A 21,987-nucleotide genomic window follows, 5' to 3' on the forward strand; every position below is an offset into this window, starting at 1 on the left:
ACTAGAGTGTATCCTTGCGTAAGTTGACTTAAGCATTTCCTTTTATATTTTCTTTTAAAGATGGAAGATTTGAGGGCCACGGTAACAAATTTAACGGGGGCAGTCAACGCCCTGCTTGAAAAAATGAACACCATCGAAAGACGGGTATCCCGCCTGGACTCAATAAGCTCCAGGATGTTTACACCAACCGCCAATGACCAGACGGAACCCAGTGAAGAGATGGTAGCACAAGCCCCTAAAACGGAAGCCGACATAAGGGACATCAGCCGACTCCCTGACTGTGTCAAGGAGCTGCAGATTTTTGATGGGAATCCTGTCCACTACGTGTCCTGGGTGCACTCGGTAGAAGTCATCCTTTCGGACTTCGAGGTCGTGAGGGGTAAGCCCCTATATCGGGCAATTTTACAGCACATTAGACAAAAGGTGAGGGGTGCTGCTGATTCCGCACTAATTTCGTATAACATTTTCGATAGCAACTGGTCGAAAATCAAAGAGTGCCTTTCTCTGCACTATGCAGATAAAAGGGATATTCGCACCCTTGAGCACCAGTTGCATCAACTTCAGCAAAAGGGAATGAGAATTGATGAATTCTACGCGAAGGTGAATCATCAATTCTCTCTCATAATTAATAAGATAAAAACCGAGTCCTACACGGACGAAACAGTAAGAGTTTTAGTTGAAACTTACCGCAACCGTGCGCTAGACGTATTCATACGCGGGTTGAATGGGGAAATGTCGAGAATGATGCTTATACAGCGTCCTAAAACATTGCCGGAAGCTTACTCGGCATGCTTAGAGATCCAAAACGTCGACTTTAGAAATTTTACAATTCATTCTTCCACAGCTAGCAATCGTGTGGTGGTGCCCATAAACAACTTACCGAGCACCCCTTACTACCCAAATAGGATCAAACCTCCACAATTGCCACCAAAACCTACATGGCACGCTCAAGAGCAGCGTGCACAATATCCAAAAAATTATCGTCCTTTTTCAAGAGATGACATCCAAAGTTCCACGTCGCGTCCGCCAGTTGAGAGGATGGAGGTTGATCCTTCAGTACAGACACGCAAAGTAAACTATATCAACCGACCCAATCCTTTTAAACGTAGTGCGAGGTCTGAAAATCTCCCACGGAAGCAACAAAGGCTTTATCACACTGTGCAGGAGGAACGCGAGGAGCAGGACGTCAAACAGCAAAGTCTGTATCACATAGCTCAAGGGGTGAGCGAAGAACAGGATGCCAATCAAGAACCTAGCAATGACGAAGAATCTGAGGATTTTCTGTCCTCCGGCCATCTAGCGTACCATACCTAGAATATACGATGCCGGATGGCCGCGTTTTAGATTTTTTAGTAGACACCGGTGCCAACAAAAACTTCATTAGACAAACCATTACGAAAAAAACGACTCCGGTGCAGAAAATTTTTAGTGTGGCATCTGTGGGGGGTACTGTGCCAATAAAAGATAAGGTACAAGTAAAATTATTTGAAAGCATTGGGAACTCCACTGAATTTGATTTCTTTGTATTACCTACTCTAAGTGGATTCTGCGGGATCATTGGGGACGACACCTTGAGAGAATTAGGTGCGGTAATTGATAGGAAAAATAACTTACTAAAAATAGGGAATTACAAAATTCCACTCAAGGCACGCACGTCTTGCCATGTCAATTTTACAATAGGCAAGGATTTACCTCTGGGAATTCATCGGAAGGTCGAAACCTTATTAAAAAAATATTCGGAGCTCTTTAAACCTTTAAATGGCAATGAGCTCGTAGAGACAAACATCCGTGCTGAAATAAAAACATCAACTTCCGAACCAATATACAGTAAAAGCTACCCGTACCCAGCGTGTATGAGGGACGAAGTTGAAAAACAAGTGAATGAGCTGCTTGAGGAAGGTGTCATCCGGCCTTCAAAGAGTCCTTATAATTCACCAATATGGGTAGTGCCTAAAAAACCAAAGGCGAACGGGGAAAAACAGTACCGAATGGTGATCGACTACAAACGACTAAATACAGTGACGATCGCTGACACTTACCCAATTCCTGACATAAACGCGACCCTTTGCAGCCTTGGACAGGCGAATTACTACACGACAATAGACTTAACGTCTGGATTCCACCAAATACCAATGAAAGACTCGGACATCTCTAAAACGGCTTTTTCTACGATGAACGGGAAATATGAATTCCTCCGTTTACCGTTTGGTCTAAAAAATGCGCCCGCTATTTTCCAGCGAATGATAGACGATGTGTTGAAGAAATACATTGGCAAAATTTGCTATGTCTACATCGATGACATCATCGTATTTGGCAAAGACCCAAACGAACACCTGGATAATGTTGAGAAGGTTTTTTCAAGACTCCTAGAAGCGAACTTGAAAGTTAATCTTGAAAAAACATGTTTTTTTGAAAAAGAAGTCGAATTTCTTGGCTATATAATTACTCCCGAAGGAGTACGCGCTGACCCTAAAAAAGTCGAAGCAATTAAAATGATTTCACCTCCAGAAAACCTGAAGGATTTAAAGAGTTTCCTTGGTATGACCTCATACTATAGGAAGTTTATTAGGGACTATGCCAAGGTAGCTAAACCCTTGACCAACCTCACACGAGGGGTAAATGCACAGGTAAAAGCCAACGCCTCTAAAAAAGTAAAAATTGAGCTTGACGAGAAGGCTCTGGAAGCTTTCCATGATTTGAAACAACTCTTAGTGTCTGCTGATGTCTTAGCCTTCCCAGATTTTGCCAAACCCTTCAACCTGACGACAGACGCATCGAACTACGCTATTGGTGCGGTTCTATCACAAGGGGTGATAGGCGAAGATAAACCTATAGCATATATTTCGCGATCCCTGAATAAGTCAGAAGAGAACTACGCCACGAATGAAAAAGAGCTCCTCGCTATTGTTTGGGCACTTGACAATCTACGTTCCTATGTGTATGGTGCAAAGAAAATTAAGATTTACACAGACCACCAGCCGCTGACCTTTTCAGTGAGTAATCGCAACTACAACGCAAAGCTCAAGCGATGGAAAGCTCGAATAGAGGAGTATAATTGTGAAATAATTTATAAACCAGGAAAAACGAATGTGGTCGCCGATGCACTCTCCCGTCTTAAGACGGAAGTGAACGCACTCACAGACTCAATCGTTGCTCAGCCATCGGGTACTGTAGCTGACGCACCATCTGATACAGATACTGCATCGGAAGGTACTATGCATTCTGCCGAACAGGATAGCTCAGACCTCATACCACACGTAGAAGCACCCATAAACGTGTTTAGGAACCAAATAATACTTAGGCAGGGGGCGAGTTGCGAATGTAGCGAAGAACCGCATAGGGGCTATAAAAGATACTTTATTACGATGCCCATACTAAATTGTGCAAACCTGGTGCCTCTTCTCAAAAAGAATCTTAACCCAAACGTAATAAATGGAATTAAAATACCTGAAGGTTCAATTCATAATTTGCAAAATGCGTATGTTAATAACTTCAGTAGATACAAAATCAGGATCACGCAACGCATAGTAGAGGATGTAACGATTGCTGATAGGGTATTCAACATAATCGAGCAAGAACACAAACGTGCTCATCGAAATGCTCGCGAAAACAGGGAACAAATCCTTGAAAAATTCTATTTTCCAGCAATGTCCAAGCAAATCAGAGAGTATGTTAGTCAATGCGAAACATGTAAATTAAATAAGTATGATAGGCACCCTTCAAAACCGTATCTTCAGCCAACCCCAATTCCTAGTTATCCGTGTGAGATCCTACACATCGATATTTTCGAAATAGAGCGACAAAAATATTTGAGTTGCATTGATAAGTTTACAAAATTTGCCAAACTATTTCCAATAAAAAACAAATCTTCCACCCATTTGCGAATAAAACTAACAGTTGCGCTGCACTACTTCACAGTGCCACGGGCTTTAGTTATGGACAATGAGCGCGGATTTTTGACACCACTTGTATTAAACTATATTAGATCCTTAGGAATAGAGGTCTACCAAACGCCAACGCAGCGAAGTGAGGCCAATGGTCAAGTCGAGAGATTACATTCCACTCTGATTGAAATATATCGCTGCCTTTGCGTTGAGTTTCCTAGATTAACACCCGAAGAGCGCGTTGCCATAACGGTAGACAGGTACAATAATACAATACATTCGGTAACAAAACGGAAGCCCGCTGATATTTTCCTTAACAGAACTGCGAGAATAAATTACCAAGAATTGACAAACTTTAGGGAACATACTAATGATGACGTAAAAGCCCTTCTATTACACGAACAAGAAAGTAGAAATACAAGACATAATAAAACTCGCTCGCCCCCTCGCAATTTTCATAGTGGTGATGAATTATTTATCGCCAATAAACAAATTAAAAGCAAAAAGAAACCGCTTTATAAAAAAGAAGCTGTCGCTGAAAATAGAAATGCGACAATTATCACGCAAAGTGGAAAAAAATTCCACAAATCAGACATAAGAAATGTCTAGTAATATAAAAAAATACTAACGTTATCCAAAGTGGGAAATCCCACACACAAATGAGACATAAAAAAAAAAAATGTCAAGAATATTTCAACCAACATTGGTCAAGAGACAAAAAACTCATGCATAGATCCTTAAGTCCCAGGCGTTTGGGTACAAATTTTGTTTGTATTCGATCAAGTCATATTGGTTCAATTCCAGTTTACTCGATGGTTCGAGTGACGACAATCGAAGTGGTTCAACTCCACCAAAAGGCTATGGCTTTAATTGACGTGAAGTCACTCGTGCCATGAGTAGGCCATTTGCAATCATTAACGCTTATGGCTAAAAGGGATCACCGCGAGCCTTCCAATGTCATCTGAGTTTACGTCTGTATTCCTATGGTAAAACAAAAAAAAAAAAAAAAAAAAATTGTGCCATGGCAAACAAAAGCGATGGAAATATGAAAGGTTTAAGACCATAGAAATAAAACTGCATGAATTGCACACGAATAAACGCTATAAAGCGCAAAAAACAAAAACAAAAAAAAAAAAAAACAAAAAAAAGGGAAAGCATTCCTAAAGGAAAAAATAAAGAATCACTAACTCGGTAACTAAAACTAATAAATGAAACTAACTTATTAATCTACATAAACTACTACAATTCCAAAAGGATAAAATTAGTCTAACTTACTAACGTTTACTAATGAAACTAACCATAGTAATAAAATACTAAAAAATAATTGTCAAAGAAAGTTCCACTCTTAACGTCACTTCCTGAGTCCTCACGAACTTCCGATAACCCTTACCCTACCAGACTCCACTCACTAGTAATAGTATTAGAAATTTAAAGCCTTATTACTAAGTTTAATTGCCAATGAATGGAGAAATGTTTTCGAAGGTTGTAACTACAATAAATTTCAAGTAGCTATAATTAAGTTTAAAAATCAATTGCATTCTATTTAATTGTTTAATTGGTATTTACGTTTAAATTTCCCTCTTTCGTAATTTCCAACCAAATGTGTAAACATTACTTAAGAGAAATACTAGTGTTTTAGTCTAAATTCAATTTATAAAATGTAAACTGTGTGGAAAATAAACTAGGATTAAGTTAACATTTTGTAATTTAATTTGTAGAATCTGCCTCTGTGCAAACGCACAAGCATATGTTGTATTCAACCTAGATTCCCCTGTTCTAACTGTTCGTGATGGGTACGGCTGGATAATCAACGGACACTTCAAACTGGTCCACATCATCGACTTAATGCGCTACGAGAGGGTTGCAAACCGGCTAGAATATGAAACTGCCAGGACGAACGAGACCGATCCAATTACAGATGTCACCATTTATCAGTTACAAAAAATTCGAACTCAACTTGAAGAGCTGAAGGGTCCTACAGCCAAAAGACCAAAGCGTTCAATCAACTGGATCGGGTCAGCTTGGAAGTGGATTGCTGGCTCACCTGATGCTTTAGACTGGGATGAAGTCCTGCGGAGCCAAAATGAAATAATAGACAACAATAATTTACAGTATAAGGTAAATTCTGAAATTTTCAAGAAAACTGAAGAGTTATTACAGGTCGTGAACGGGATTGCAACGGCCACAAATGACGTCCTGGGACGTACCCACCAAGCCAAATTTTCACAGGAGATTCAGCACAAATTGATGATTCTCAAGGATGACGTTAGTGAATTAATACGGGCATGTCAAATGGCCAAAGCAGGCGTTGCAAACAGCAATCTTTTGAATAAAGAGGAAATAAATAGCCTAATAAGCGAAATCGAAGTCCTTCCGTACAGTAACGTCGTCGAAGCCATCGAATATAGTGAACCATCAATCTACACGAACGGCACTCTTCTACTTTACGTGCTGTCCATGCCAAAGGTGGCTCAAACGAGGTTTAATCACTTGATCACACGCTCTATTTTGAAGGATGGTCATAGAGTTGATCTGAAGTACAAGACAATCTTAATTAATAAACAGCTGACATATGGTATTAAAAATAGCTGTCTCCACCTCGCCACCGCCATGGTCTGCAAGCAGGAAGCCCTAGATTTATTGTCCGAAGATGAATGTCTACCACGTCTACTCAAGGGTGGGCAAACAAGTTGCCGCTACGTAATTGGCACGGAAACAACGGTTGAGGTGCTCAAGGAGGACACAATATTCTTGGATAATTTCAACAGCAGCATATGGTCAGGTAAAACACATAAACACTTGTCTGGCTCTTATATCCTGCAGATGGAGAATGAGACTATTACAATAAATAACCAAACCTACTGGAGTACTAGCAGCTCAGGCGTGCAGGTGCTCCCACCCGTGTTGTCCACCATAACGAATAGAAGCCTGGCTGTGGATCTCAATCTCGTCCACGAGATGACCTCCGGAAACATACGACTCTTGGGTTACCTGAAAGATAAAACCAACTGGTTTGCAACATCCGAAGCCCTAGGACTTATTTTGCTAATGGTCTTCATTTTGCTAATTTGGAGAAAGCTAACAACTGGAGCAAAACTTCCTGAGCTGAATATGTCGATACTGCAATCAAGTTCTCGGAACCGACCAAAAAAGGTCACCTCTCCAAATCATGATCTGCGGGACGCAGATCTTTAGAGGGGGAAGAGTTAACACGCTGCAGTCGCATTTGTTGCGACGCTCCCACGGCTGCTCGCTACACGTGCCGCAGTGTCAGCATATTTCAATTTCGCAATGCAATGCAACAGGAGACGTTACCTGTTGCACAATTACATTCAATAACGCACCCGTGGGAAGTCAAGGCCAAGTCCGGTCTCAGACAAATTACACAACGACTGCGCCGCAGCTGGGGAAGGAAGGTGTAAAGTAAGCGACCGTCACCACGTCCAGTTAGTGGAGTTTGAGACGGGTTCCGGGTTAGCTGCATTAGATTAAGTAATTTGTGTAGAATAAAAATAATTGTGAACTATCAAAAGAATTATAAGTGTTTCTTTCCTGGGCAGCTGGCCCTTAATTTTTTTTAGTGTAACGGACCCAAGATCCGTAACTTATATTATCACAACTACGTCACTTAACTAAAAAATGTTTAGACATATGTATTTATGTCCCTACTTTAATGTGTATGTGTATATTCATAATATGTACTGTACTCTAGTGTATCATTAAAAAGCATTGCATACATAATATGTATTCCTAATCCAATGACGTCTTTTATTACCCAACCCTCAACAAAGAACTGGAATTTCGCAAATGTTCGTTTATCCGAAAAATCGATTATCCGAACACCCTCTGCACCAATTGTTCCGGATAATCGACGCTCTACTGTAGTTCTAAAGTAAAGAACACACATAATTTTCTGGAAAATGGGAAAACTAAACGTCATCCATTTAAAAAGTCACGAGAAGCGTACTAGGCATTATTTATTGAATTTAGTACTGGTTCTAGTTATTTAAACATGACCCAAATTTTTATCAAGTCTCATTTCTGGAATTTAGTACTAATTCAAATACATTGAAAATGAAATTAACCTGTCTGTTGAATTTGGTACTAGTTCTAAATTCAGGAAGATACATAATTCATTTTTTTGAAAAAGGGGAAAAACTATACGTCATCTGTGGGCTTTAGTACTAGTTTAAAATGGCCGAAAATAGGGTAGAAAAAAGAAATGTTCATATAGTGAATTTAGTTCTTATTTCAAAGCATCGCAAAAGAGGAGAAACCCATATGGAATTAAATCTCTCGAGTTTATTTCGAAGAAGAACCGCAGAAGAATCAAATTCATTAAAAACACACCATTTCTTCACTAAAGAGTTTCCTGCAGGGCATTTTTTAGCAAATGACCAAATCTATGCATTAACAGGACGCATTTCTACCGAAAATATGGCACAGTGATTGAGCAGCGTTGAGCCTACGAACACTCCTGTGTGTACGACTGCATATGAATGTGTGTGAGCGTGTATGTATAAGCATTTATGTGTATGTGTGCATAAAATAATTAAATACTTTCATATTTAAATGATACGAATGTACCTTTCAACCTCTACTGCGCTGTACTGCATGTGCCTACATATAAAAATATAAATATGGTTGTATGTGTGTGTGTGTGAATGTACATGCCGAAGCCGATTGCTGTTCACTGGCTACTGACTGTAGACAGTCCAATTCATTAAGTGTCCTTTATTTCATTATAATTCCCCATTAATCCACTTTTAAATGCGCCTGTATATTTGCACTACACTTCAATTTAATTCATTTTTTATTCTTTCCCCACCTCCACACTTCACCACTTCTGGTCGTCTGCTCATTATTCACTTTTCTCTTGTCTTCCTTTTTATTTTGCCTTTAATCAGCTGATTCTACTACTGAAAGCACTCGACATCTATCACTCGAATACGAAAATCAAACTTTTGCTGCAAGTCATGGCCCAAACACTGGCCTACATGAGCTCCTGCATAAATCCGGTGTTGTACGCCTTCCTCTCGGATAATTTTCGCAAGGCCTTCTATAAGGTGAGTAGCGTGAGATAAATTTATTGGAGTACTTGTCATCTAGCAAATATTTATTTATTCAAAAATATTAATTTATATAATTACAAATGAATGCATATATTTACACGCACACATATACTCGTGCATGATTACATATTTTCACTTTTATTCATAAAAAAAAAACATTCAACTACCATAAAATGCATCTCCCATCTCTTTGTGCACATAAATCCGAGTAAACAATTACATTTCCATTGAAAAGAGTTATCACCGGCAGTACTTACAATATCCGCTTTATTGTTATAAATTTCCCAAGTATTGTATAAATATTTTTGCGCTTCTTTACTGGGTCAGCATTTACTTTTGTTGAATTGATTGCATCCATTTTATTATTTCTTGTTCCGCCACTTCACTCTCTTCACTTCTCTGAAACTGCCCTTAAATAAATCAAAGTATTGCAGGTATTTGTTTGACACAACTATGTATGTAAAGGGTGATTCATTGAGGCATTTTTTTAAATTGCAAATAAAAAACACAAAGTATTTTTAGGTCTGTAGTGGAAACTTTGTCATGATTCGAGAGAATAGTCTGTGTTATCAACTTTTTAAACATTATCCCATTTTAGAATCTTTTTTTTTTTAATTTAACGCGTGGGCAGCATACGACTATAATTTTGCGAGTAAGAAGAATATCGGAGACTAGTCAAAGTTGCACGATCTAGACGGTGTTCTAAATTGTAAAATCAGGCGCTCAAAAAATAGTCGTTCAATAAGTTCATTGTTTCTTACACTGTATGACGAGATCACTGATGCCACGTTCAGTTAGCAAGTAGTTCGTTATCATCGCATTTTATTCAACCTCATTTTTTAAAAATTATGAACCGACGATTCTGCTAACCCATAAACTACACCACAGTTTTGCTTTCCGTACATAAAAGGTATTTCAAAATTGACGCCTCGATGGCAGTAGTGAACAATTCCTAGACGGTAACTTTCCTTAGATCAGTTTTGACATTTGTCAAGTAGGCCGATGTACAATTTTACCCTTGGATACTTACACAAAAGAACAGCCTAACTAGACACCCATCAGATAAAAAAAACTTAAATAAACTCACAAAGCAACTTAAGGAACGAAGCACACAATTTAATCCCAATCTCAGTAGTCTAAGCGCTACAGCAGATTCTGAATATTCGCTCAGGAAGGCTGCTAGAAATATTGTATAAAAAGACCTGTACTCCAGATACCTGCCCTTCGAATGGAAAATATTGAATGGGCTAAAATCGACTCCGAAAGAGCAGCGACATTTGCCTGGCACTTAAAAAGAGTATTTACCCCACACTCAATGTCCTCTTCACCCGGTACCATAGAAGACATAAATTCTATACTAACACAAACCTATCAAATGGCCCTACCCATACGTAAATTCTTTAAATTTCAAGTGAAAACTGTCATTAAAAATCTGAACACTAATAAATCTCCCGGCTACGATCTTATTACAGCCAAAGTACTCAAAGGAGCTCCCAGAAATAGGAGTTACTCTGTTAACGTATTTATTTAATGCAATTATACTAACTGGAAATTTTCCTGCCCAATGAAAAGTGGCTCAAATTAATATGGTCCTCAAACCTGGCAAAAAACCAGATTCAGTTGAATCGTATCGTCCAATAAGCCTTCTACCAATCACTTTCAAACTTATGGAATATCTTATTCTTAAAGGACTGTTTCCGATCATCGAAGAACGAAAAATAATACCCAATCATGAGTTCGGTTTGCGAAAAGAACACAGCACTATATAGTACAACAAGTTCATCGAATTGTTGAATACATTCACAATGCATTCGAACAAAAAACACTGCACAGCAGCGTTCCTCGACATTCGACGACATCTTAATAACCGAAATTTCTTTGTCAAGGAAGGAGATCACCTCTCCGAGCTCTGCGAAAGTTCAGCGGGTGTTCCCCAAGGAAGCGTAATGAGACCAATATTGTACCCACTCTACACATATGACTTACCCGAAACTGAAGGAGTAACTATAAGCACATTTGCTGATGATACTGCTTTACTAGCAAGTGACACTTTCCCGCAAGCCGCTTCTTCTAAACTACAAAAGGGACTCCAAAAAATCAACCTGTGGCTCAAAAAATGGAAAATAAAGTCCAATGAAACAAAATCAGTACAAGTCACATTCACTCTTAAGCGACACCCTTGCCCACCCGTCAAACTCAACGATATGGAAACTCCACAAAGCAATGAAACCAAATATCTAGGAATGCATCGAGACAGAAATTAACGTGGTATTAAAATCAGAGACCTTCACTGGCTTTTATATCATCATTCCCAAGTTTCTGTCGAAAGCAAATTGCTCTTATAATCAGCAGTTCTAAAACCCTTGTGGACACATGGTATTCAACTTTGGGGCACTGCGGCAAACTCCAATATCGAAATTTTACAACGATTTCAGTCAAAAACATTAAGAATGATCACCAACTCACTCTACTATATTACAAAATCGTAAATACACCCTGACCTCCAAATATCCTCTGTTATGCAAGAAATAGAGAAATATGCAAGATCTCACAATCTCAGGCTCTTAGCTCACTCTAACATTTTACACCATCAATTGCGCAAGAGGCGCGCGGCTGCTCGACTCCTTCCAAGAGAGTTGAACGTCTTTAAAAAAATCCATAGGAGGAAGGTGCCAGACCCAACGGTTCAACGCATCACAAATGGCGCTATCTACATGAGCCGGATCCCAAAGAACCACGTCAAAGTCGGTCAAAAGTGAAAGTCATGATACTTGTTTTCTTTGATTATCATAGGGTTGTGCACTCGGAACTCGTTTTAAATCATTCTATGGTAAATAAAGAACATTATTTGGAAGTTATGCGACGTTTGAGAGGAAATTTGCGTAGGAAACGGCCCAATTTGTGGAAAGAAAACTCATGGATCTTGCACCATGATAACGCACCGTCTCACAAGGCTCTTATTGTGAACACTTTTTTGACCAAAAACTCGACAAATATTATCGAACAACCACCGTATTCACCGGATTTAACCCCCTGCGACTTTTTTCTTTTCCCAAGACTTCAATTGTCAACTCGCGGACGCCGCTTTGAGTCGATAGATGCCATTAAGGAGAATTCGCTGAAGGAGCTGAAGAAGATCTCTTCAAATGCATTTAAAAGGTGCTTTGATGACTGGACTAATCGTTGGCATATTTGAATTGTTTCGAATGGAGCCTGTCTTGAAGGCGACAAAAAAATGTTGATGATTAAACAATATTTTGCATTTTATTGAACAATTCCCGGTACTTTTTTGACAAAATGTACATACCAGGCCCGCAGTATTTTGTATTTTTCAGAGAAAAATTTTGGAAGACTGATTGTATGTTTCATTTATTAGATACTTAATATTTGTTAGCTGTCTTAAATATGAAGAAAAGTGGCATTCATATTTGGTAGTAATGGGCTTTCACGCCAAAAAAAAAATCCTTGGTTGCGTGCATACGTACACACACATCTATGTATGTTTTTTTTTTTTTTTTTTTTTTACGAGGAGGAAGCATCGAAAGCCTGTACCCCGTCAGTGTAGGGCTTTAACCCAAACTAAACCTCCTACCGTCCATGTACCGATCCCCTCCCGGTACTACCGTTAAGTAAATCGTCGGGAAGGCGGTTGAACTCTAGGCTCTACGTCAGTTACACTTCACATGCAGTCCGTCAAAAGTTGCATGTACTTTAATCCTCCCCCAGTTTTGTTTGTTACCGAAGCAAACCACCCCAGTTGGGCCTGTCCACCCCCTCCCACCATACTTGTCACACGTCGACTTAAGAGTTCGTTTCTTTGTCAAGTATCGTCTGTTTATCTGCCGCTGACCTCGGATATGTCTGCGAGCTTTAATGCATAAATTATTTGGCTAATTGCGGCCGAGATCTTATCCCACGCATACTTTGAAGACATCATGATGTCCACTATGTTTTCTGGTACTATCGGATCATCTGATAGTGAAGCTAAATCCTCTCTGATAGTCACAAATCGCGGGCATACAAAAAATACATGTCTTGCATCTTCCTCTTCATGGCATATTCGACATAAAGGCGAATCACGTATCCTAAGGCGATGTAGATACTTCTGGTAGCAACCATGGCCTGTCAAAAATTGCGTTAGCTGGAAATTAGGCTCACCATAGCTTCTATTTAGCCATTTTTCGATTTTTGGGATTAGTGTATAAGTCCACCTTCCCTTTGTCGCGTTTTCCCAACGCTCCTGCCATTTCAGCATGGGTGTAGCCTTCTCTCTTTTTATGATCGCGGATATGTTACTGTGGTCCTGTTCTTTCTGCACGAACACTCTCGCTCTTTCTTCCGCCAATATATCTATCGGAATCATGCCTGCGATCACCATTGCCGCTTCGTCAGAGGTGGTTTTATATGCGCTTATCACCCTCAGTGCGCAAAGTCTGTACATGGCTTCGTACGGTCTTCTATATGCTTTTACCTTCATGGATTTTGCCCATACTGGTGCTGCATATAGCAGGGTGCATGCGATGACGCTAGATAATAGCCTGCGTTTGCTGCTTCTCGGCCCACCCACATTCGGGAGCATTCTAGAGAGCGCACTGAACATTTTTGATGCTTTGTGGGTTATATATTCCGCATGTGGGCCAAAACTGAGCCGGTCGTCAATTATAACACCCAGATATTTGAGCTGACGAGACGATTTAAATTTATGTGTGCCTATGCTGAAAGAGGCTATCTCTGGTTTCTTGCGGGTACTGATGAGGACCGCTTCCGTTTTCTCCGCTGCAATGGATAAACCTACGCTATCCAGCCAGTTTGTTACGGTAGCAATTGCAGTGTTTGCTTTGACTTCGATATCGCTCACCAGTTTAGCTACAATTACGAGAGCTATGTCATCTGCAAAGCCAACGATGTGTACATCTGTTGGAAATGGGAGTCGGAACACTTCATCATACATAATATTCCAAAGCGTGGGGCCTAGCACTGAGCCCTGTGGCACACCTGCTGTAATCTTATACTTTTTTATTCCACCTTCTGTGTCGTATTCTAAAACTCGATCGCTCAGATAGTTTCTGACAATATTATATATGTATGCCGGAACAGATAGCTTTTTAAGTGCCTTCAGAAGGTGCCCCCAGTCTGCTGAGTTGAAGGCGTTTTTCACATCTAAAGTCACTACTGCGCAGTATTGCTTATCACCGCCTCTCCATCGTTTGCCTGCGATCGCGTCTGTAGCAATCGTGACCACCTTTTGTATTGCCGCTGTAGTAGACCTTCGCTTTCGGAAACCATACTGGTACGGGGATAGTCCCGCCTCGCATTCAGTGTACGGCTGTATTCTGTTGTTAATAAGCCGCTCTAAAAGCTTGCCCATCATGTCAAGGAGGCATAGGGGACGGTAGGATCCTGGTATACCTGGTGGCTTCCCTGGCTTCGGGAGCAGCACTAGTCTTTGCCTCTTCCAGAAATTCGGGAACACGCCTTGCTCGAGACACAATTGCATCACCCTAGCAAATGTCTGGGGATTTTCCAGGATGGCTGTTTTTAATGCTATGTTCGGAATACCATCCGGGCCGGGAGCTTTGCGATCTCCAATCATTTTTGCTGCTTGTACCACTTCTTCAGGTGTTATATCATCGATGTCATTTATAGATGCTGATATGTATGACATTGGATCTGTTTTGCGGTGAGGAAACAGGGTCCGAACTATATTATTTAGCAAGTTAGGGCATTTTACTTGCGGCGCTTTAACAATTTTAGACATTACTACTCTGTATGCATTACCCCATATGTTTTTGTCTGCCTCGTTGCATAGCTGATTAAATGAGGCTGCTTTACTTCGCCGGATCTCATTTTTTAGCTGCTTTCGAAAATTTTTAAAATTTGCCAGCCTAATTTGATGCTCCGCAGTATTCCGTAGTCTTTGGCAGATCCTTCTCTCTCTGAAGCATTTCGCCCTTAGTTCTTTGATTGTGTCATTCCACCAGTATACTTGCTTCCGATGACAGCCTTTTACTTTACGGGCCATCGATGCTTCGCAGGCTACTATAATGTCTTGCACAAGCCTATTTGCTGCCCTTGCTGCTGATTTCTCTTCTTGTACGCGCTCTATGACCTCGTTTAATACAAAGTTGAATAGAGGTTTGTCCAGTGTTGTCAGTCTCCATGCCTGGTGCAGAGAATTACTAGCAGAGATATAATTGTTGTCTTCTTTTCCTTCCGGGATGTCTATAATTAGGGCTTGATGATCGCTGTGGGTATAATGCTCGCTGACCTTCCATTTGACGCATCTAGCCAAGGAGCCACTAGTAAAAGTGATGTCTATTATGGACTCCTTACTATCTCTTTGAAAGGTGGCTGTTCTTCCATCGTTGGCTATGACCAAATCTAGCGGAGCGAGCGCCTCCAATAAAGCCGCGCCTCTGGCGTTCGTTCTCCTACTGCCCCATTCCACTGCCCATGCATTAAAGTCGCCGGCTATGACGACCGGGTGACGACCTCTCGCAGTCTCTACAATATGATCTAGGAACTCCCGGAACTCCTGAATCGTCCAGCTAGGGGGTGCATAGCAGCTGCAAATATGGCAACCTTTGACAAGGACCCAAACGAAGCCCTTTTTCGCATCTACTGGATCCGCTTTCTGAAACGGGTGGGTACCACAAGTCCATATTGCTGCTTTTCGTGTTCTATCTGCTACCCAATCGTTGCGCGAAGGAATCTTGTAGGGCTCTGAGATTATTGCTACGTCAACCTTCATCTCTATCACCGTCTGCTTCAATAAATCTTGAGCCGCCTCACAATGATTTAAATTTAATTGCATACTCCTCATGTTGATGCTTTGGCTAAAGCTCTTTTGTAGGCTGGACACCTGCTACTACCAGATATGTGGTCGGATAGCTCTTCCTTGGCTAGTTGACATAGAAGACATTTTGGTGCATTTGTGCAGTCTTTTGCTACATGTCCTTCATTTCCGCATCTCCTACACATCTTGGATCTATCGCAATTCGTACAGTTTTTCGATATATGGCCAAAATCTAGACAACGGAAACATCGCGTTGGATGAATAATCCTCCGCAGGCGGCAGACCACCCATCCAACTTTCAATTTCCCTTTAGAAAGGAGCAAATTTGCGGCGCTTACCGGAAGATTTAGTGTCGCTATTTGCGTATTCCCGTATGATTTACGTAAACTTTTCACTGCCGCTACGTTGATGTTTGGTAAATTGAATTGATCTACTATGGCTTGTACTACATCTTCCCTTGTAAACACTTCATCAAGATCCCTGCACTCTATTGTTAATTCATGAGTCAGAACTCTAACTTCGGCTTTATCGCCAAGAACTTTTTCTACCAAGCCCTGGTATTGCGCATTGTCTGCCTCGCCCCGCGTTTTTAGTTGGAATAACATTTCACCTTTTTGCGTTTTCCTAATTTTTGTCACCGTATCGCCGAGTTGTGAGAGGCTTGGCTCCGATTTAATTACACGGAGAATGTCCGCATAAGACCCCTCGCCTTTATCAGAAATAATAAAAGCGTCTGGTCTGGCCCTAATTCGCTGCTTTTCGCCCCCTTGACGCACTATCTCCGAGAAGGTACCGCCGCTTCTGCTTTCTGCCGCTGCCAAAGTCTGCGTAGGTGTTGTGCGACGCTTACCTCGACGTACTTCCACCCACCCTTCATTCTCATTGGATGTGGGTTTATTTCCTCTTGGCAGCCTATCATTGGTTCCTTGCTTGCATGTGCCCTCCAAATGTGAAGCCTGCACACTAAGTGAAATGCTTCTCGTACGCTTTCCTATTGGCTGCGGGGAATTTTCAGGAGAGGAATTCCCTCTATATTGAGCCCTTGTCCTCTTCCCATTGGCTTTAGCATTTTCTGCAAAAGGTGTTTGAGTGGCCTTACATACATACATCTATGTATGTAAGTATGTATGTATGTATGTATGTATGTATGTATGTATACACCAAAGATTATGCGGTCATCGGACGCCAAATATTGAAGCACACATTCAGTATGTTTAAACACATGCCCAAATGCTGTTATTTTCATAAATACCGACAGATTTTTTTATATTTTTCCATAAAAAATGAGTATGTGTTTGTGTGTGTATGTGTGTGTCTGTGCAATACTCCAACTCATTTCGACTATTTATATCCCATTATTCTCCCACAAGTCCAAATTAGCAAAATTTTCTGATTGATGTATCGCATTCGCACTATCTCTTAACATTTTTAATTGATTTGTGTTCTGCGCTAAATAAATAATGTGTGGCGAGATGTTTACCGCACACACACAGACACACATAAATTAAATTGAATTGTTCTTGCTTCATCGCCACCCACGAGTTGTCGCTATTAGGCACCCAACTGCTCCCACCCACAGCAGGCGGTCAAACGCTGCGCGCAAAGAATTGCGAAAAATAAAAAAAATAAACAAAAATTAATCAAAACAAATAGATAATAACAATAAATTACAAATAAAAATATTGCGCTCGAAAACTATATTTAATACTTGAACGAAATATTGAATATTTTTTTCGAAATCATGAATGGCAAACAGCTACGCGGAGGCATGTACAGTATGCGCTGAAATTAATCAATTAGTTTGGTTTTATGACTCTAGATTTTTAATGTTTCTGTATTTCATTAGAACTTATACGTTGAAGCTACTTGTTTTGCTGATGCAGAAGTCTAGACTACTGCAAATTAAGTTCATTATATTTTTTTTTTTTGTGAGTAATTTCGACACAATTATGATTTGTTGGTTTTGCGGTGTATTTTATAGTTTAAAGTCAAGCTGAACTAATTTGCATAATACACAAATATGTGTGCATAATAAACTGATCACCTCAGTTTAATTCAGGTGTTTAAAAAAAATTGAAGCCAACTGCATCAAAATATTGGCCCCAATTTAGTAAATTTTTTGGCCAAATTGATGACTTTTTTTTGTGTTCTGGCACCGCTTGGGTCATTTATTATTATTTATTTATTCATTAATGTCTAACAAAATTCAGAACAGATATTTAAGATACAGACTCAGAACTAAAGGGCGATTTTTTAAGTGCTGTAGGAAAGTTTTGCAAAAAAATACACGTAAAATTCAGAAAAATGCATGAAATTTGTATTTCAATTTTTATTAAAAAGCTGAAAAAATCCAATTTTTAGATTGTTAAATTCAAAACCGCGCCATTTGATCAATTTTTTCTGCTCTTTTTTTGTTCTAGTACGGCACATAGCTTCAGTCATACTGATTAATAACACTGCGTTACAAAAACGAACTTTTTTCTGTCCTATGAACCAAATATACTTTTTCGGAAAAGGGAGAAAAAATAAAAATACACGTGTATCGGCGATTTTCATGTACACATCAGAATTTTTCATTTTTATGTATAAAATATAGAGCACGTAGTCCGCCTGTGTGAAAAACTTTTGACCATTTTTAACCCTTTTTCCATGATCCAATCGCGCTGAATTTCTGCAGGCAGACTCGTGGAAATGTTTTTATTATGCAAAATTAAAAAAAAAAATTTATCAATTCTCAGATTTTCTTGAATTAAAAAAAAAAAAAAAAATTTTTTTTCTAAATTTTCGGCATAACTTGAAGGGACTCCAAATTTTTAAACAACTTATTAACCTTTAATTTATACACTCTGTGCCGTTTGTGTGTTTGTTCCAGTTCCGGCAGTTCCGATCATCTGACAGTTGCGCTACTAGGAGACGTATACTTTGACAATTGTTTTAAGTTCTGTTGCGCGAAAACGTCTTTCTGTATATTTCATATTACGAAAAATGCAGTGCCCGACTCGAAACAACTTTTGTTACGTTTGTGGCTTATTCGCACCAAGTAAAAATTTTAAAAATATTACGATAACAGTGGTTAATTCGTTTCAGAAAATATTCAAGACTGCTTATGTTCCTTACTTGTGGTATACTCCGGAAGTCACGTGCGACTATTGCTATAGAAATTTATGCAAGTTTACTGATGGAAGGTCATCAATAAAGTACTCTGTACCAAGAATTTGGCTACCACGTACGGAGCACTGCAGTGAACTGTGCTACTTTTGCGTAACTTTTACTCAAACTAAAGGGTATCAATACTTTCGCCGCAACAAAATTCGCTACGCCAATGTAGAATCGGTTATTCCAGCGGTTCTGTACTCACCAAAAGAACGTATAGCGGCTTCAATGGAGATTTTTGATGATGTTCCCGAATTAAGGGATGGAGAACCAACAGTAGCACCAACAATGCTATCAACATTTCATGCATCGAATGCGAGATGCGGGGAACCAGATGTATCGAAATTTGTACCAACAACCAGTGAACTTGGGACTGCAGTGCCGCATTTAGTAACGCAAGCCGACTTCAATGACCTTGTACGAGAAGGAAATTTGTCAAAGAGAACAGCCGAACTTTTTGCATCACGCTTTAAGCAGTGGAATATAGTGGCGGCTGATTTTAAAATGTAACAATTTTTAATTTTAATATAATAAAATTAATACAAAAATTCGGGGTTTTATATCTCTATTGTAATGCGGAGTGAAATACCTTTCTTTTGATACCCACATCGGCATATGTCATGCAATTTTTTTTTTTAATTTCGAACAGGTGGCACCCCTGTGAAACATTGTCAGTGGCAACACCTAAGTGAAAAGTCTAGAAATGTGATACACTATCTGTGTGCCCAATTTCATTCAAATCCGTTAAGCTAATCCTGAGAACGTGTGGCTATACAGATATGCATACAAGAATTGCTCGTTTAAAGTTATAAAATACAAAAACAAAAATTGTGACATGTACATGAAAATCGCCGATACACGTGTATTTTTATTTTTTATCCCCTTTCCGAAAAAGTATATTTGGTTCATAAGACAGAATCTGTATAACGCGGTGTAATTTGTTCGATTTTTGTGTTTCAGATAACGAGAAGAGCCAAAATAGACAATAATCGAAGTTAAATAAAAAGCCTAAAAAATTTAAATACTAAAAAAAAATTCCTGAAAATACTCTAAATTTTCGAGCTCTAGACCACCGGCACCCCTTAAGCATCCATCTTCTTAGCGGCTTGATAACTGATAGAAAAAAGCATGCTACTTTACAACTTAACTCTTTTGGCTTTCGTCAACTGCGATAACTTGATTAATTCCTTGGAATGACTGAACGACTACTGACTATTTAACACGTTGGCTGCCACGTATCACCGGTGATCACAAAAAAAAACCTACCCCAGGTGCCAGGTATCACCGGTGATCACAAAAAAAATCTACCCCCAGGTGCCAAGCAAAAAAAGTCATGTTCCCGTTTGAATTTTAACGAGATATTTTTACCAGGAATAAAAGTCACGCTCCTGACGCGTATGAGCACGTTTTTGTGCTGTGTTCACCTGCCGTTTTTTTTGAAACTATTCTTATTTTTTTTGAAATGTGATCACCGGTGATCACATTTCGAAGAAGTAAATCAAAATAAATCAGTATCAAACTTGAGTTCATAGCGAGCAGTTGGTTGCAAATTACAGTGAAATATAGTGAAGTGAAGTTGTGAAGTTATGAATTCCGAGGAAATACGTGACGCGTTGAATTCAATGGAAAACTCCAGTGTTAGTGGTGAGGAGTTTAGTCCAGATGAAGATCAGTACATCCCAGATTCAGGCAGTGATACAAGGAGTGATGACTGTATTGATGAAGACCTCGATGTTAGTGCTACAAATGTTAATAATACTGCTGATGAAGAACTGACGGAAACTACGACAGCATGGACCTCGCCTGCTACCGGAGAGACTTTGAAGAATTTTGAAGAATTTACCAATCCACCCCAGGTTTTGCAATATGATGCCGGTATGCCATTTCAATATTACAGAAAGTTTTTGACCGATGAGATATTAGATATTATTGTTGAAGAGGCAAATAGGAATGCAAACTCTCAAGTAACTGGCATCGGTACTCGCAGCAGCAGTAGGATGAATATGTGGAAAGATACTGATCGCCAGGAGATCATGGAGTTTCTGGCCATAGTCATGTATATGGGAATGGTAAAATACCCTGCAATAACCGACTATTGGAAACCAAGCACATTGTTCAAAAACGCATTCGTCCCACAAGTTATGGCTCGTAACCGGTTCCAGATCTTGCTCAGATTCATTCACTTCGCAGATAATGCCCAGTCCTCTGAAACAGTATCAAAAACTTATAAAATGCAAATATCTGACTTTCGTCAAAGCATTATCCTTTTCATGAGTGGAAAAGATAGCGCTTCAATAGCGTGCTCACCTTCGCAGGGAAAACACTTTTTAATAACGTCGACAGAAGCAACAAAGGATGGTAGGTGCAAGAGACATCGTTGCGGCATGTGCTATTCAGAATTAAAGACGACAAACTCGTCGTCAGTCGCCAGGAAGAAAGCCAACTAGTGGCAACATACTGCGCCCAATGTCGGAGGTCTATGTCCTATGTCTTAAACATTTTCAACAACTACATTAAAATTAAAAACAAAAAATATAGTTTTTTCTGTTTCCAGAATTGAATTGAATTTTCTCATTTTTAATTTCGTATTATTTCAAAACTTTTTATTCTACTATGAAATAAAATATTTTTTCTTTTAAAATAAACTTTCAATTTTCCCAAAACTCCTTCCGTTAGGGTCCCAGCCCCTAAAATCTAGGGGCCTAAGCGTGTATCACTGGTGATACATTGGCACCTGGGGGTAGGTTTTTGAAATGATCACCAGTGATACATTGGCAGCCAACGTGTTAATGACCGATAATGTTGCCACCTTTTTACATGCAAATATGTCTAATCTAACTTTAAATTTAAATTTAATTTTCTAATATTCAAGCACTGGCCATACCCCAGTAGCCTAATTTCAAGCAGATGCAGCAATGAGCGGAATAGTGAAAGGACTTAAATTAGCAGAAAAATCTGTGGTATTAATTTTTTCCACACTTTATGTAAATTTCGCGCAGGAACCTTGAACCGTCGCTGTTTTCGCGCCTAAAAGATAGTGTCGGGGGCGGGAAAATAACGAAAAGGAATTAAAAGAAAAATC

The 21,987-nt window shown here is 39.6% G+C and overlaps 1 protein-coding gene across 1 annotated transcript in view; it reads left to right on the forward strand.

Annotated features, from left to right (window-relative positions):
• The window catches only part of LOC128855914 (allatostatin-A receptor), a 59,436-nt gene that overhangs the window by 30,073 nt on the left and 7,376 nt on the right, over positions 1-21,987 (forward strand). Inside the window, exon 3 of the mRNA XM_054091154.1 lies at positions 8,792-8,950. Within this exon, the coding sequence (XP_053947129.1) occupies positions 8,792-8,950 (159 nt within the window). The remainder of the gene's footprint in view (positions 1-8,791; positions 8,951-21,987) is intronic.

This window comes from Anastrepha ludens, chromosome 2 (genome assembly GCF_028408465.1).
Source record: "Anastrepha ludens isolate Willacy chromosome 2, idAnaLude1.1, whole genome shotgun sequence".
In the NCBI taxonomy this organism is placed as follows: Eukaryota; Metazoa; Arthropoda; class Insecta; order Diptera; family Tephritidae; genus Anastrepha; species Anastrepha ludens.